General features: G+C 36.6%; 1 protein-coding gene across 1 annotated transcript; it reads right to left on the bottom strand.

Annotated features, from left to right (window-relative positions):
• Nucleotides 1-1,771: 1,771 nt before the first annotated feature.
• LOC117779894 (AF4/FMR2 family member lilli) lies at nt 1,772-15,458 on the bottom strand. The gene is made up of 10 exons (XM_034616237.1): nt 14,685-15,458; nt 12,997-13,906; nt 9,030-9,154; nt 7,991-8,044; nt 4,533-7,919; nt 3,444-3,632; nt 3,292-3,372; nt 3,058-3,223; nt 2,832-2,982; nt 1,772-2,611 (listed from the first exon to the last, which is right to left on the bottom strand). Exons 1-10 carry the CDS (start codon nt 14,801-14,803, stop codon nt 2,481-2,483), a joined length of 5,313 nt encoding a protein of 1,770 aa, XP_034472128.1. The 5' UTR covers nt 14,804-15,458; the 3' UTR covers nt 1,772-2,480.
• Between the last annotated feature and the right edge of the window lie 2,680 nt (nt 15,459-18,138).

The raw sequence follows: 18,138 nt of genomic DNA on the forward strand, positions 1-18,138 counted from the left end.
ATATATGTTTTACTATGTTAATGAACAATTTCGTTTTGTTATCAATTGTTGATGTTGCTGTTGTTGTTGTTGTTCTTGTTACTGGTAATATTAGAATATCCAGCTTAAAACTTAATTCATTTGTTTTTTACTGTTCGTTTTGCTTATATTTTGCACTACAATAACGCTTAACAAAATATAATATTATTAACTATACTTCTTCTTCACCTCCTTAAATCGTATAGGCGCATTTTTCGTTTCCATTTTTGTTGTTGTTCTTGATGTTGTTGGTTGATTTTAATTATTATTTATTTATTGCAAGATTGAAGCTTGTTGTTGCTGTCGTTTGAAAAAATTTAACTATAATTTAAAGTTTTTCTTTTTAATTTCACTTTAGTTGTATATATATAAAAATATATGTATATGTATGTATATATAATTATCGATATACTACATATGTTAATGTACGGTGTGTATGTTTGTTTGTGTGTGTATAAAGTTGCCTTTTTATTTACAGCGTTGGAATTTTTTAACAATAATCTGTAAGATTGCATGTACTATAATTCATAATAATTACATTTAATTTCATATTACACAATAAAATTGCGCCTTATGAAATGCTTAATTTTCTTTCCTTACTATCGTTTGAATTCCTTCCTTACTATCCTGGCAGCTAAAATACATAATAAATTAAAGACCCACAAAAACTTTTTTTGATTTTTTTGTCATTGAAAATAACGTAATTAATATCAGATCACTTCATATCAAGTATTTGTATAGTCCGCCAGAGTATATTAAATTCGGCTTGCCGAAAGCTAGTTAAACTTGTCTTCTTTTTTAATGTGTGAATATAACTTAAAATTTGACTACGATTAAACGTTAGGTTGTTTTCTTTTCATTTTTGAAAGTTAATGCTTTGTTTCCCCAGAACCACATATTGTTTTTTTTACTATAAGTATAATAATATTACTTTTTTTTGCTTTTTTGTTTACCATTTTGTAGTTTTCTCATTTTTGTTTCATTCATATCGCTTTGATTTTTATGTTTCGCATTGCCTACTCCGAAAAAGTGCTGCCAATTGTGATCGGCACAACAGTGCTGCCCATTTTATTCAGTAAATTCAACGGACTTAAATATTAGTTTATTGCATTTGAATTTTAATATTTTTGTTTTCAAAGATTTTTGTTACGAATCTCGTTTTGTTGCTTAAGGACTATAACTTGATTCTTCGCTTTGCTTTTTGGCATATTAAAAATATACGTATATATGCATATGTATATGTTGACTATATGTACAGTGTTCAGGAAAAAAGGGAGGCAAGTCTATTGATCATTGATTAAATTGCTGCGTAATTTAAGAATTCCATTTTAAGTTTGAACTCGTTTAAAATCTACTAATGCACTATTAGTTTTTGTTGCGTCTGTTTTCTTGTTGTTGTGTGTTGTCATCGCTGTCGAGGCACCAAAAATTGAATTTAACTAAATAAAACAATAAAATACAAATATTTGCAAATATATGCGATATATTTTAAATATATTATATATATATTATATTTTCATGAATTTGTTTGTTCTAAAAACGTGATTGCTTTTTTTCTCTTTCGATCCTTTTAAAAATTACTTTTAAAATCAATAATATTATAATAAACATAATTAATTGTAATAATAAAAACTATGTAAAATAGTGTTTTGCTCTTTGTAGTTGTTGTTGATGTTGCAGTTTGTTAACTCATTATTTTAAATTTGCATTTAAATAAAAAAACCCATAACTTATATCAAGTTTTGACGCAATATTACTTTATACTCACTATAAATGTATTAGAGTTTGTATTTCTTTGTTTTTTTTTCTCCTTATATATGTACATGCAAAATTTATGGTTTTTTCTTTTGTTTTCTGTTTTTGAGGCGCATTAACAATTTGGCCAGCGAGAATATGATAAATGTGCAAAACGATAAAAAAGAGATTTAACTAACTTAAACATTAAAAAGCCATTATTCTTTTGTGTAATATAAACAAAAACAAAATTCAACTAAAATTGTAAGGGGCGGCAGGTAGAGGGGGATTATTTACTTACAATCTAGCAAACATATAGATAAAAAATATGTGTATTTAATATCAATTAAAACTAGGCATAAATATAAAGCTTAAATTGCCTACGCAAATAAAGTAACCAATTGACAATTGAGCATAAGGAAAATAAGTAAATGGTGTGCATCATGTTTATATATGTTTATATTAATAATAATAATAAAATTAATAATAAAAAATAGCTAAGCAGTTAATTAAAAACAAACATTGTTGTTGTTGTTGCGGTTGATGCTGTTGATGCTGCTCTTGTGGAAGGTTTTTCTAAACTAAACAACTAAACTTCTCGTAATATTTATAATAATAGTTGCTAATTTGGCCTGACTTTCATTTAGACACGTTTGGTGGTGATGCTGATGATGTTGTTTTTGTTGTTGTTGTTGTTTCAGTTGTTGAACTCGTTGTTCTAGGTATAGCTACTGTGATTGTGGATAGGAGACAGCATCGCGTAGGGTCTTGAGACCCGCCTGCACATATCGGAACACCTCATGCATGGTGCTATGCAGCGTCAGTGGTCCATTCTCATGATCCAATTTGCGAATAAAGTCTGCAAAAAATAATCACAGCATTAGAATTATATTAAACACAAACACCAACTGAATTTTACAAATCTCTAGAAAATGTTCAGGCTTCCTTTAGTTTTTTTACACTTCAGAAATGAATTTTAAATATGAATTTAATTAGTGTAAACAGTTTCAGGAAATACCGAAAATTGTCAGAGGTTTTGTAAAATACATTTGCATATCTATTATATTTTTTAATCTTACCTATATGATTGCCGGAGCGCACCAATCGGTCGGCTTGATCCCACAGCTCATGAGAGCTGTTCACATAGGTGAGATACTCATTCTGCTTGCACAGCTGATTGTGTATATCTTGAGGCACTATTTTGCCAGGTGGCGTATTCGAACCGGAGCCCTAAAAAAAAGTAATTAATATTAATTAATTTATATGTATAAATACTTGTTATTTATAAATAGTAAAGAGTTTTACCTGTGAGCCCACTGAGTTCGATGGTGATATGGAGGATGGCGTATTGCCATTTAAAATGTCCCCCCTGCCAGATCGAAAGAATTCCGAGCAACTGGCAATGATGGCGCGACAATTGGCACGTCGCAGTTTGTAAAGCTTAAGGGATATCAACGATTGGCACCGCAAACTATATATAAATCGAAATTTAAATGTTTATTAATTAAATTAGTCCATATTTATTAAATTACTACTCACCTGAGTATGCCCACAATATTGTGCGATTCGTGTTTGCCATTTGTTGCTTGCTGATAGGGTCGATTCTTTGAGGAAATGTATCTATAAAATATTTTTTTTTTTTTTTAATTTATTACATTTTGTAATTTAAATTAATAAAAATATAGACTTACTTAATTAACGATAGTGTATCCTTGTACATGGTCCAGGTGGCCTCACTGTTGCAGCGTTCCATGGCATCGGCAGTTAACAGAAAGTAAACAATTGCCTCCAGATACAGCGTCATCTGTTTGAAGGAATCACGTTCCGAGTCCGCCGCACGCTTTTTTTTAATTGCCTCCTGCAGCAAAAGATCGGTTTTCCTGCGCAAATCAAATGACATCGTTATGAATACAAAAAGAAAAAAAAAACATTTTAATAATGAACAGTGTTGGAAGGAGTTAACAGAATCTCCAGCCATGCATCTCTAGCACTGTCCTGTTATTGCATTCTCTGTTAATGGCATCAATAGCTAACAGAAGCTTAACAGCCGTATCGTCTTACGCTTTTAATTTATCATCTCCATTGCATTTACCCAGTAGTAATCAGTATTTCTATGTTTCAGTGACTGTAAAAGCTTACTCTGTTAATGTCCACAATGCTTTACAGAACAGAGGTAAAGTTAACATCTTTGTTTTGTTACTTTTCAATACTGTAAACTCCTTAAACGGAAATAAATGAATTATTTAACGTCGTAAGTCGCAAAAAATACGAATGTAAACTTAACATAATTGTTGTTTGTTCCTCTTTTCACTTGACTCTTATCCGAATGTCTGTTAATTTATTAAATTGCTGGCAAATTTTGTATATTATTTCGATTAATTCTCTGCATAATTTTCAATTTTGAGAGAATTAGTTTTGATTTCATTTGATATTTAAGATACTTTCTAAATTAACAAAAATGATCATTTAATGGAAATGTTCTGATACCCTTTATTTAGTTAATGAAAATATTGTAAAATAACTATTTAAAAATGTCACACCAATTTCTTCTTTGTTTATATAGAATATAAATATAATTTTTGTATTTTTACATATTTACATATTCTGAACATTTCAAGTATCAAATGTTTTAGTCAGTTTGCTCACTTAACATTTCTCTTCTGAAAAACTCTTCTCTCTATTATCCGCTGTTAAACAAATATCTCTGTTAACATCAATTGTTACGCTTGCATTCAGTGTGCTATTGTGCCACTGTTATGGCTAATGTTATGTGAACTTACCCGAAGTCATTGTTGGTGTGCTCCTCCTCCTGGTTGTCAAAGTGGGAGCGATAAATGAGGCGTGGCACTGGCGGTGGTGCGGCAGGTGGTGGTGTCGTTTGCACCGCTTCGCTGCAGGTGATTGGCAGTTGTGCGGGCAGCGCAGTCGTTTGCATAGCAGCAACGGTTGCAGCGGCTGTGGGATGTGACGCTTGTTGCTGCGGCTGCAACTGTTGTTGCTGTTGTGATTGCTGCTGCTGCTGTTGTTGTTGTTGTTGTTGCTGCTGTTGTCGTGACAACTTGTTGGGGCTGCCGTTGGCATTTGACGTCTCCTGTTGCAACAACTCGAGCTTGTCGCGGGATAATCGCTCGTGATTGTTGGCGGGCAACAACACTGGCACCGGCAACAGCTCCTTGCTATGCTGATCGGCTTTCTCCTTTTTTCGTTTCTTCTCTTTGTACGGACTTGAACTGGAGCTGGAGCTGCGTTTACGTCTTCTTCCCGTTGCTGGCAACTCTTGTTTCAGCATAAATTCATGTTTAACACTATTGTTGTTGTTGTTGCTATTGCTGCTGTTATTGTTGTTGTTGTTGGTCGGTTTATATTTGGACTCGTAGCCGGCATCCAGCTCCGGCTCCGGTTTAACGCCATGTTCAAATTTAACGCCAGCAACAAGCAATTGGTTTGCGCCGACAGCAGCAACATAACCATTTGGTGTATAAGCTTGTAGATCCTTTGGAGTGCGTGCTCCTTCCGCGGATCGACTGCTCAAATGTCCATTCTGTAGTGTCTTTCGCTCCTGCAGTTGTTGGTGCTGTTGCTCTGTGGCTGCTGCTGCTGTTGTTGTTGCATGAAATCGATAACTATTTTTATACCATTCGGGCAACACACGCGCCAATTTTGTTAGCGATATTTTGCAAATGAGGGAGGTGAGATGCGGGGTTGTTGTACGCGCCGGGGATGCCAAATTGGCGCCCAATACCTGTATGGGCGTGGCACGCGCCTTTGCCGCCGGCTGCTGTTGTTGTTGCTGCTGCAGCTGCTGTTGCTGTTGTTGTTGCAGCTGTTGCTGTTGTTGTTCCTCGGATTGATCGATTATAACAACTTGTCCTTGCTTTTTGGCACCACCTTCTTTGGGATTAAAGATGCGCGTCAATGTGCATATCTTCTTCTTATCACTTTTACGCTTGCCACTGCCACGATGTGGATCATCTTCGTCGCTGCTGCTGCCGCTGCTGCTGCTGTTGCTGCTGCTGCCGCTGCTCGCTGAACTGCTGCAATCGCTGCTGCTCAAACGCTGACTGTTGCTGTTGTTGTTGTTGTTAAGTTGCTGTGGTTGTTGCGGTTGATGCAGTGGTTGTTGTAGTGCATGTTGTTGCTGTGCGTTCGTTTGCTTGTGTGGCTGCAATGCAAATGCTTGCTGCTTTTGCTGCAGTTGTTGTTGTTGTTGTTGTTGTTGCTGCTGCTGCTGCTGCTGTTGTTGTAGCAGCAATAATTGCTGCTGTTGTTTCTGCTGTTGCTGCTGCTGCTGTTGCTCCTCTGTTTCGCTGCTGCTGCTGCTGTTGCTGCTGCTGGCGGCACTGTAGCGTTGCTTGGCCTTGCTACTGTTGCTGTTGCTGCTGCCGAGTTTATTGATCTTGACAATACGTTTCTTGGCAGGATTATTATGTGTGGCTGTTGCAGCAGCTACAGTTGCCACTGCTGTTGATGTTGTTGCAGCTGTTGCTGCTGTTTCTGTATCGCTGCCGCTGCTGCTGTTGCTAGACTTCGTGCTGCTACAACTGCTGCTACTGCTGTCATCATCGCTGCTCTCTATTGCTGAGACAGGCGGCGGCAGTAATGTTGTTGCTGCTGCAACTGCTGTTGTTGCTGCATGCGACTTTTTGGTGGGCGTGTTGCCATTGCTGCTGCTGTGACTCGAATGCTCACGCTTGCGACTCACGGCAGCGACTGTTGTTGGTGTTGTTGCCGCCGCTGTTGTGTTTGTTGTTGTTGACTTGGCCAACGGCTTTTTGGCCGCCGTCAACGTTGGTCCCTTTGCCTGTGAGCTGCTGGCGGAGGCGCTGCTCAAGTTGCCGCTTTGTTGCTGCTGTGCTTGTTTTCTCGGCCTGCCACGCCCCTTTTTGATGGCAGGCAGCGAAGCCGCCGCAGCAGCAACAGGCAGTGCTGTCGCAGCAACTGTTGCTGCTGCTGACAAATCGAGAGCATGCTTTTTGCTGATGTTGCTCGCGGGCTCGTCCTCATCGCTCGAGTCCAATGCTGGCGCCATTGCCGCCGATACTTTCTTTTTGCGTGAACGCTTCTGTCGCTGCTTCGGCGACGCCGGCAATGGACCAATTGGTGTCAGGGTCACACTATTGGGCGGCACTTTGTGTTGTGTTGTTGGCGGCACACGCATTACACTTGTGATTGCTGCGGGCACACCTGGCAATTGCAGCGTTTCTCCTGGTCCTGGCAGTGGCAACACTTCGCTGCTGCCGCCGGCGCTGTCGCTGCTGCTGCTGCCGCCGCTGTTGCTGATGCTGCCGCTGTTGCTGATGCTGCCGCTGCTGCCCGTATCCGATAGACGTGACTCGCGTTTGATTTGGTTTTTTGACAGGGCGGCGCCCAATTGTTGATCCTGTTCCAAGGCTTCTTTTTTCACCGTGACACTGAGGCCAACACCATAGCGTTGTTGTTGTTGTTGCACTTGTTGCTGCTCAATGTTATCCTCATCATCCTCGTCGTCCAGTTGTCGCACATCGTCGTGCATTTTCTCGTTTTTAACAATGGCTGTGGTTACCTCTATGGACTCGGGTATGATTTGTGCTCCTCCTGGCAATATTCCAGGCACCTTCATGCTCACATTGCCCATGGCATTGGCCACGCCCGGCGAGACACTCTCCGTTGTCGTTTGATTTGCCGGCTTGGGAAAGAAGCGACTCAATGTCCAGCGATTGCTGTCAGTCGGCGATGGAGTTTTATTTGATGAACTGGAGCTGCTCATTGTGCCAATGCCAGAACTGCTTGAACCACAACCACCACCTCCACCTCCACCTCCTCCTCCTCCTCCTCCTGCTCCACCAATAATCGCATTGCCGGCAGCGTTAACGGCAGCAGTTGAGGCACCACCCAAACCACTGGAGGTCAATAAACCACTTATGGTATTTGGGCCACTGGCAATGATTGTTTGACTGTACTTTTTCTTGCTGCCATTTGCACTTGATGCCAGTTGTCGTTGTTGTTGTTGTTGTTGCAGCAGCAACTGTTGTTGTTGATGTTGCAGTTTTTGTTGCAACAGCTCTTGCTGCTGCTGCGCCTGTTGCTGCTGTTGCTGTTGCTGTTGCAAGTCTCCTTTGCTGCTCGCCTCGCTGCCAGATTCACTGGAATCGGATTCGGAGCTGTTGCTACTGTTCCCCGCCGATCGACTGCAGATAACAGAGAAAGATACAGAGTTAATTAACATATGCTTGTCAAACTGTAAGCAAATAAAACTTACCCATCCTTTTTGCGCTCATCATCCGAATCAGAGAGTTCCAGATCGTTTTCGAGACTGCAAAAGCGAGATCAATTTTAATATAATATTCGTGAGTATGTAAAAAAATCTTAAAACTAAAATGTCAATAAAAAACTAATAAAAACTAATGGGCCGGTGCTACAGTCGAGCATACTCGACTATCGGAGACCCCGTACTTACTATGGCAAAAGCTAATAATGGAAAAAATTTAAAAATGTTTAGTTAACTTAAATGCGTATTCTATCAGATTGGTTACGATGGCTCATAAAACATGAAAGATTTTCATACTAAGACTTGATTTCGCCCGATCGGTCCTATGACAGCTATATGATATAGTGGTCCGATTTAAACAAACTTAGGACAGGCTAAATAAAACCAAGTTTTATGCATATTCAATCAGTTTGGCTACGATATCTCATAAAACAAAAAAGTTTTTCATACTAAAACTTGATTTTCGACCGATTGTTTCTATGGGCGCTAAATGATACAGTGGTCCGATTCAAAAAAGAAACAAACTTGATCTGCCTGCAATTTAGAGGAGTCTACATACCAAGTTTAATGTCACTAGATTTTAAATTGTTCTTATAATTTGGATATGCATTTTTTTTTTCGATTTGGGGTGCGTGACCGAATTGGTTTATTGTCTCTAGCTCTTATAGTCTCTGAGATCTAGGCATTCATACAGACGGTCAGACAGACGGACATTGCTATATCGACTCGGCTATTAATGCTGATCAAGAATAATACTTTATACTCTGCCACGCTTCCTTCTGCGTGTTACGCACATATTCGTTAAAACAAACCCAATAGACTCCTGTACTTTTTTTAAGTACGGGGTCTAAAAAATCAAATTTCAATTATTTACAAGTTTTTAATACATTATTGTTATCTTTTAAATAAAGAGTGCAAGACAAAAATGTTTAATTTCAATAATGAAAAAACAACAACAAAATTTAGTTTTATTTTTATCAAGCGTGTGGTAGAAATGTTTTTTTTTTTTTTGTAATCTGGTCACACTTACCACGAATCCTGCTTTTCCAGCGTGTAGCTTTTCTCTGTTTTCAACGGTTTTATCGCTGTTAGCGCCGTTGGCGATGCTTTTGGCGGCGTCGGCGACAACTGTTGAATGGGCGCCACGGCGGCAAGGCGTCATTGGCGACAGGGCATGGCGGCTGAGGCGATGTTCCACTGTGGCATACGCAATTAGGCTTCAGAGGTTGCCGCGTCAAACCCATACGTATTCGATCGGCACTGGTTTGAATGAGATACTCAGCATAAATTGCAATGCAAATATTATGGCAGCAGTTTGCCGCATCACGACCATAATCATTACAATTTTAATTAAATCAATTAGACAAATGACATACATACATTTTTTGCTTCGATCGTTCACATATTAAACTCACATAGTATAATGCATAATAATAGTATATTCCTATCTATAATCTAAGTACACCTTAATTCATATTTTTTACTGTTTTTTTTTTGTCAATCCTTCAATAATGTAAATGAAAAGTGAAAATGGATTTTTCGTGTATTTTTTGCTATTCATATTTCCTTTTAATTGTTGTAGTTGAACTTGTCACGCGTTTTTTTGGTTCAGATTTAATTAATGAACTCGACTATAAAATACCTTTTGCTGACAAGTTAAATATTTTTAATATATTTGTAAATAATTTTCAAAATATCGTTGGATAAAAATGTTTTTTGAGTGCAATTAATTTTTTAAAATTATATATGTATAAAAAGAATGTGCAATGACTTTTATAAACTGAATATACCCTTTTTTATATTTCAACCTACGGTATTTCAGTTCACTTTCAGACAACTATTGGCTTCATTCAAAGCACACTTTTATTTAGTTGATCAAAGTGTTTTAACCATGTCGCAAAAGTTCTACAAAAATTGGAAGTGGCCAAGATTGGTATTCAATTTTGTTGCTTTGTATTTGAACAATTGTTGCATTCATGGATTTCGTTACATTGTGCAGAGTATACTGCTTTTGTTCGAAAGGTAATCAATACACATTTTTCAAGCTAGATTATGTGTTGAAAATAATTGAAATTACTTCTTTTCCAAATATTAGAAATTCAATTCGAAAATTTAAGAATTAGTTTACAAATTAAAATTTGTATTAAAAATTACTGAAAAAAATTAAAACAATTTGTATTCTCTGTTAGCTACAAGTTAAATGTTAATATTTATCCCTATAACCAATTACAGATTATTGTGGCTGATCCTTTTGATTGTATCTATGTATTTCTGCATAGTTTCGTGTTTATCATCTGTGAATCGATTCAAATATAAGAGCACACACATTGGAATTGAGCGAAATTCTTATAAATGGAATGTTTCCTTGCCCAGCATAACAGTGTGATTACTTTTTTTACATACAAAATTATATATAATTAATTAAATTAAATTTATATTTATAATTTTAGATGTCCAATGCAACGTTTAAACGACTCTCGATTTGGCGCCTATTGTGTGTAATACTTGTTCCAATTGTTTACGTTTGTGTAATAAAACCTATTATTACATTTTTTTATAACAATTTTGTTTTAAATTTCAGTGCCAACAATGTCTTTGGCAAGGATCGCGACGAGTTGAAGGACTTTCTTGAAAATTTGGCAAATTCAACGTATACAAATTTTGAAAATATACCGGAATATGAAAGTGTTGATAATACGTTGAGAAATTTGCATATTAAACCCGAAGACTATATGGAATTAATATACAATTTATCGTGGGATGCAACGCACAATACCGACTCAGGACGAGTCCGTTGTACGGATGGCAGCTATGAAATCCGTGTGACACAAGTCCTTACGGAATTTGGATTGTGCTATATCTGCAATTCGTTTCTGGGATTGGAGTACAGTGCCCGCTATATGTTATTTCGCGAGTATCCCAAACTGAATGAAATATTAAACGAAAGCATGATGCTTCCTATCAAACATGGCGCTTTCTTTGAAAAGGACACGGGTTTCACTATGATTGGATTTCAAAGTAAAGCTATAGATGTAAGTACAACTTTTTAGAAGTTAATCAATATTTGGGAAATTTTCTGATTGCATTTTATAAGACTTATCTACACTCGCCTCACGATGTCATGAGATTGGACAGCAATTTTGGTTACACGGAAGAGGGCTCGGCTTACGAACTGGAAATTGAACATATAACAACTGAGAAAAATTTGGAGAAGTAACTAAAACTTTCTCATTTAGCACATGAATTTATTTCATTTACTTTTCATTTAAAATGAATGTCTCTACACTACATAGCTACTTTTATTGACTGGCAGACCATAATTTCCAATAATAGAAAGCTAAATGAAAACATTATCTTACAAATAAATTAAAAAAAAAAGATTGAATAATAAATATTAAAACAAATTTCGTTTTAAAAAAATAACGAATCAAAAATTTTCAGTTTTATAAAATATTTTTTTTTTTTTGTATATTGGTATATTTTCTTTTCTATAGAACAAGTTCGATTTCCCAAAGAAAATGTCGCTTTTTTCATGAAACGAACCTTGTGCATTATCCATTTTATACAAAGAATTCGTGTTCCCAAGAGTGTCGGCTCAATCTGGCCTATAGGATTTGTAAATGTATACCACATTTCTATCCTAATCGCAAAGGTAAGTTTATCAATATCAATATCGATTAATTCTTTTACCAAATCATTTTCAGGTTCAAAGTCTAAACGCGTATGCTCCTACAAAATATTGAAAACTTGTTTTCCAAAGCATGCTGGTAAATTTTGTTACAGTTAAGAAGATTATGACATCTAAACTCATTAAAAATTATATATTTTTAAGGACTATTTATGAAATTTTATGAAGACGACGGACATCATGACATCGTCATTCCACAATGTTTATGTGAACAAAATTGTCAAGACTCTGTGATAAAATTAACAAAAGCTAACGTAAATTTTTATTCTATAATATAACTATAATATTAGTTTATTAAAAAACAAATTTAAGGTCATGAAAGGTTCTCAAATGTTGCTTCGAAGTCTGGGAAGTTCAGTTATTGTTAAATTTTGGCCCAAAAATCAATTCAAGCGCCAAGTCATATTTTCCTTTACGGATTTGCTGGGTAAGTAAATTGATGAATTTTTCGTTAATAATTACACTGTCCAACACAAAACAGTTTCCTTGGGCGGTACTGCCGGTCTATATCTTGGATTCAGTGTACTTGGCCTGGTTGAACTCATCTATTATTTTACAATGCGTTTATTTTGGCATATTTTTGGATATGAAGTATAAATAATATACATTATTAATTAAAAACTTTACTGAAAATTGTTAATCATAGCATGAATTTGAATATAAAGCACAATGTTTATAATTATATCTATAAAGATTAACCCCGAATTTCTGATAATACTTATTTTTGCACATTAAAAATTATTAAAAATCATAGTAAAATGATTATTCTATATATTTATTTAAGACGTTTGGGGTACTTCTGTTGTGTTGAATTGATAGCGCTTTCTTCGACTCCCAATAAAAATTTATATACTATGTAATTTATCTTTTGCAGTTTTTCTTACAGCTGGTTAATCTTTTGATTAAGGTTTAAAAATTATGTAAAAAAAAGTTAAAAAAAAAAGTAATTTGAGTATTAAATATATTGTATTGAAAAGAATTCGGAAAAAGAAATAAAAATGTTCATTACAAATGTAAGTAATAAAAATTCAATCTGAGCTTCTTCTTCCCAATATTAAGAATCTTAGAGAAATTTCTTTTATATCTCAAATAAATTTTAATTGAGAGTTACTTTTGAATTTGACATTATTATCTGTACTTTATCCTATAAAATAACTTTTATTTAACTGAGGACATTAAAATAATGAATCGGAGCGTTTTTATAAATTTTTAGTATTCTAGTTTTTGCGTTCTTTATTTTTGTCCATTATTATTTTCGTTTCTTAAAATGTGATGCGTAGTTATCTCGTTATCTCTAAGCAACTCTTACGAAATTTGCACTATGTGACAATCTTAATTTAGTTTTCTTTATATTCGAATTGAATTCAAGTCCAAAAACGGAACTTACCTCTGGCGGCGGTGGATGCAGTCCTGAGCTGTTGCTGCTGGTCCGCTTACCGCTTGCCGCGGGCGGCACGAAACGTCCGCCGTTGGCCAGCGCCGGCGCCGGAGGCCCCAGATAGGATTTCTCGCGGCCATTGGGCATCTGCGTGGAGATGGGCGGACCGAGGGGTGATAATGATGACGTCGTTGACGCTGTGGCATTGTTTGTGGCGCTGGACGAGTTGTTGTTGTTGTTGCTGGAAGATGATGACGACGACGAGGATGTGGATCTGGGCGGACCACGAGGCGGGGCCATGCCACTACTCGAGGGTATGTCATTCTTCATGGGCTGGCCAGGATATCCGCCACGTCCATTATAGGGAGGTTTATTGTCCGCTTGCTTTAGATAGGTGGGCGCCCTCTGTTGTTGTTGATAGTGTTGTTGTTGTTGCTGCTGTTGCTGTGACGTTGGCAGCTGGCCAGGCACCGAGGCGGATGAGGAGACTGATGTTGATGATAATGATGAGGCAGAGACGGAGACAGAGGCGGGGGAGGTGGTGGAGTTATTGACGCCGACGCCGACACCGACGCCTACACCAAACCCCTTTGGAGGCGCCTGCAGTCGAGCATTTGAGGCACTAGGCTGCTGGCGATAGATTCCCACCGTGGAAGAATTCATGTGATCCCGGGCTTCAATGAACTCACCAAGGGCCGCCGTTATTTCCGCATCCTCCTCGCCGGGAGTCAAACGACGCGGCTCCCCAAATAGACTAGTCTCCCGATCATCACTCTGTATACCCTGTTGTCGTTCATATTTTTCCCTTTCCCGCCTTTTTCGACGCTCGGGATCCTCCATGCTGCAATAGTTTGAACAAATTTATGGAAGGAGCATTCATTAACAGAGTTCCTTGGACTGCCAAGTCATAATAGTTATGTTAACACAATTATAAATTTAATAACAAACAAACATGACAGGCAACAACATGAACAACAACAAGAACAACAACAAACACGACGTGGGACGTGGAACATGGAACGTGTTTTATAATTCAACATTCGATTCTCTCTTAACAACAGAGTTAAGTCACTTGACAGCAGTTTGACATGCGCTGCGCTGTTGCTGCTATGTAAACAGTTTGGCATGCACTCTGTTGCGATTCTTTTTGCATGAATAACTTCAGTTAATATTAATAAAATGAAACAAAACAATTTATTTATATTTAAGTGCACCGATTGTTGATATTACAATAAGTTCATTTTCATTAAAATGTTTCTCAACAAATATGTCGCATCAGAATTTTACGGTGTTCAACTTTAACAGCACTGTAATGAGTTCAACAGTCTGACAAGACGCAAGCATAGTTTGATGAGCCTGTAAACAAAATGTCGGCTTGTGGATTGTATGGCAACAAGGAGGTGGAGTAAACGGTATGGAGTGTGGAATGTGTTAAGCGTAAATGAAACTTTAGCTTTTTGCATGTGCTTCCTTATTAAAATCAACAAAATTTTTGACATGCACACATACACATAAACACACATACATGTACTATACGGATGGTGTGAGGAGGTGGAGTGGGGGGGTTGGTATTGAAAGGTATTGGAAACGCAACGCAACGCAATTTCTCTAAAACTTACTTATAGTTCAGGCTGTACAAATTGTTATTGTACTGGAGTAGTTGTTGTTGCTGTTGCAGCTGCTGTTCTTGCTGGTGATGTTGTTGCTGCTGGTGTTGTTGTTGTTGCTGTTGGGCCATAACGCGCGCTTAATACAAATATTTGTTTAATTAGTTTCGCTGGCACTACGCACAACAGTCACTCAAACAAGCAAAACAATAAAAAAAAACACACACACACAGAGACACCAACAAGAGGAAAATAAAACCTGTGTGTGGAATAAACAGAAGAAAGTGTTTGTAAAAGTTTGTCGATCTCTTCTCTCTCTTTGCAAATCTTTGCTCTCTTTGCTGTGACGTATGCTCAGAGCTTTGTTGCTCTTTTTGTTTTCTTTGATCTCGGCTTGGATTATGTTTCCTGCTCTTATGTGTGGCCGCAACATTTTCGCTGTATGCTGCTACCGCTGCTCTGTTGCTGCTGCTGCGCTGCCTCTGCTCCTGTTTCTCTTTTCCATTCAATGAGACAGTTTGGAAAGCACTTAGAGCACGTGCGTTTTATAAACTCAGTTCGTTGTTGATTTTGTTAATGCTGTTTGCATTTTATGTAGTTAGCAAATTAAAAAACGAATAGACTCTCTTTTATTTAAATGTAAATGCTTCATTTGCTTGTTGTCGCTGCTGTGGTTTGTTGCTCTTTTTTGATTACTTTTCAAGTCTTTTATATTGCTTTGTGTATTGTGTTTGAGTGTGTGTGTGTCAGTGTGAAAGTGTTATGTTAAATTTAAAGTTGCAGTACCTGGAAAGAGCAGAGCAAAATAAAGATATACAAATTAGTTGAGTTCTTTAAATCTTTACTTAAAACTAATAAACATTTTCAGTGCATCGGCACATTAACGTACACAGCTTTAAGTACACATATACATTTTTATATTTTAACATAGAAGAGAATATCAGCCACGCTCAGTTATGTAACTTGCAGAGAGACAACACTAACAGCGCTGCTCCTCATTATACGAGTAGAAAGAGCGTAAGACGCGACACCTTCACCCCATATACACACACACACACACACAGTCAGACTTGCAGGGATTATGAGATTTGCTTTGGCGTCGCTGTAACGCTGCCCACGTATCTCTTTTATTTGAACGACTATCCAACTACAACAAAAGCAATAACAACAACCACACTAAGAGTAATCACTGTTAGTGTCACAGCACAGAGCACTAGCAACAAAATAGCGTCTGCTTGGCTTGAAGTGCAATGCTCAGATTCACTGCCAAAGAGACAAAGAGTTAAGCTCTGATATTCAATAAGACAGAGTGGAAAGCTGAGCCACAGACAAATACATTAAGTAATGTTACTTAACATTTAATATATATAATTTTAGATCAAGTGTCAAAACAAATTCTAAATATTAACTTAAAATAATATCAAAAAATACCAAAATCAACAGTTAAAAAGTCACAGCTGACAGACTAAAGACAATTTATTGCAGCATTAGATTAAATGGCCGCACATTAAAGCTTCACACAGCATACAGAGAGACAGGCAGACAGACGGTAGAAGAGTGAGTGAGTATATAAATTAGGCAATAGCACTAAGAAGCACAAGTTAAAACTTTGTCAAGCTTTTTTGTTCGTCTCTTTTTCTGCTGGTGACTGTTCGTCTTCATTCATTCGTTCTGAGTTGTAGCTGTGTGCATAAACTATTTGTAAACAGTGTGAATGCGAATGGCGTCCAGTAAGAAACTGGCAGAGAATTAAAATAATTAAATGTTTGCCTGACTCTGACTCTGTTTTTGGCTCTTCAGTTGAGATGCTAACAAAATTTATAAGACAAATAAATTTTAACAGCAGCAACAGCAATAGCATAAAAACATCCCAACACCAGATTTGTGGTTGTATCACGCTCACTCTCCCTCTCTCTCTTTCTCTTTCTCTCTTTTTTTCTTTCCCACTTTCTGTCGCTGTCTCTTTCGGACCCGTGTGTAACAGGAAAAGGGTCAACATTGTGCGTCTGCTGTCGTTTGTAATATCCTGCGACCAGAAAATTAATTTAACCAACACGTTTTTCATTCAAAAAATAAAAAGCAAATTTTTTGTCATAAATAAAATTGTGTTGCATACGTCAAGGCGTTGCCAGAGCACCCTAAGTGCGAAAGTTGAAAGAGGAAAGTAGAAGGTTCAGTACAGTACAGTATTTCTGAAGAAGTTTAGCTGAGAGAATTATAGGATCAGTCTTAGTTTGAGGATGCTAGAGGGATATGTAAAATATTTAAATTTTAGTTTATTAAGGATTCGGTTCAAAAAAAAAAAAATTATTACATTTATAATTATATTTCCTAATCAATTAAAGTTGATTTTAAAAAAGTAGAAAAGTAATAAAAGAATTATCTTTATTATTATCTTTGAAAAGGGAAAAATCTTCAAATTTGTAAGATTAATCACATGTTTATATATTAATTATGTGTAGACATCAAGTCTGAGCACATACACTTTATTATATATGAAACGAATCTATTCGTTTAATCAGCTGTTCCCGTGTCTTTCGATTCGTTGCCAACATAAATTTTATACAAGAAACTTTACTAAAAACTTGTGAGCTTAAGCATTTTCAATTTTCTGCCTTTTCCACTCTTCCCATCTTCTTCTTATTCTCTTTCACTCATGTCTATTTATTTACTTTGATTTCGGTTTTCTTTTTTTATTTTGTTTTTTTTTTTTTTCAAACAACAACAGCAACAAGAGTAAATATGTTCGTTTTAACGGTTCCCTCAGTTTCTTTTGGTTCATTCGTTGCCTACTTATTGGGAGGACTCCGCTTTCGGTATTGCAGGGGAGTTTGGCAAACCACAGAAGCTTCTTCCTGAGACTGGGGCATATGTTATGAATTTTATGCAAATATGTTGCGGCTGAAACGCCTCTCATTACCATTACCCCCTCGGTTGCCCCTCTCCACACACATAAATATCGTGCTCACAGTGTTTTCCATCGTCTGACATATGCAAAAAGTTGAATAAAATTCGATACGTTTTTTAATATTTTTTTTCCAGTGTTTGCCACTTTATAAAATATTTAAATAGGCTTTTGGTTTGATCTTTAAATCAGAAAGGCTCACCTTGATATTCGCCTATCTTATGTTGTGGAGAAATTCAAAAAGTTTTCTTCATGTGAAACTTATAAAAGCCGTCAAAAGAGAAGAATTAAGAAAGCTAGTATATAATTATTAATAATAAAAAATAATGTGAACTGATATTTCATCAATCAATAATATATAATCAATCTCATAATATTTAAAAGCAAAAGATTTTAAATTAAATTGTAAAAGAACTATACGCAAATAGGAGTGATGTTTCTTCTCATAATAGATTGTATAAAGGTTACTTTCAAATTAGAAAGATTGTCATAATTTGTGATAGTTTCGTTTTTGAAAGGCTTTTGTTCGACGATTCATCATGAATCATTTAACAACTTGTA

Source organism: Drosophila innubila, assembly GCF_004354385.1.
Source record: "Drosophila innubila isolate TH190305 chromosome 2L unlocalized genomic scaffold, UK_Dinn_1.0 4_B_2L, whole genome shotgun sequence".
Lineage (NCBI taxonomy): Eukaryota > Metazoa > Arthropoda > Insecta > Diptera > Drosophilidae > Drosophila > Drosophila innubila.

Excerpts from the sequence above, each read along its gene's own strand:
- LOC117779894 (XM_034616237.1), bottom strand. The coding sequence starts at position 14,803 with ATGGCCCAACAGCAACAACAACAACACCAGCAGCAACAACATCACCAG. Across the intron at positions 3,633-4,532 it reads CACACCAACAATGACTTCGG|GAAAACCGATCTTTTGCTGC; the intron begins GTAAGTTCACAT and ends TGATTTGCGCAG. Across the intron at positions 3,373-3,443 it reads GATACACTATCGTTAATTAA|ATACATTTCCTCAAAGAATC; the intron begins GTAAGTCTATAT and ends AATATTTTATAG.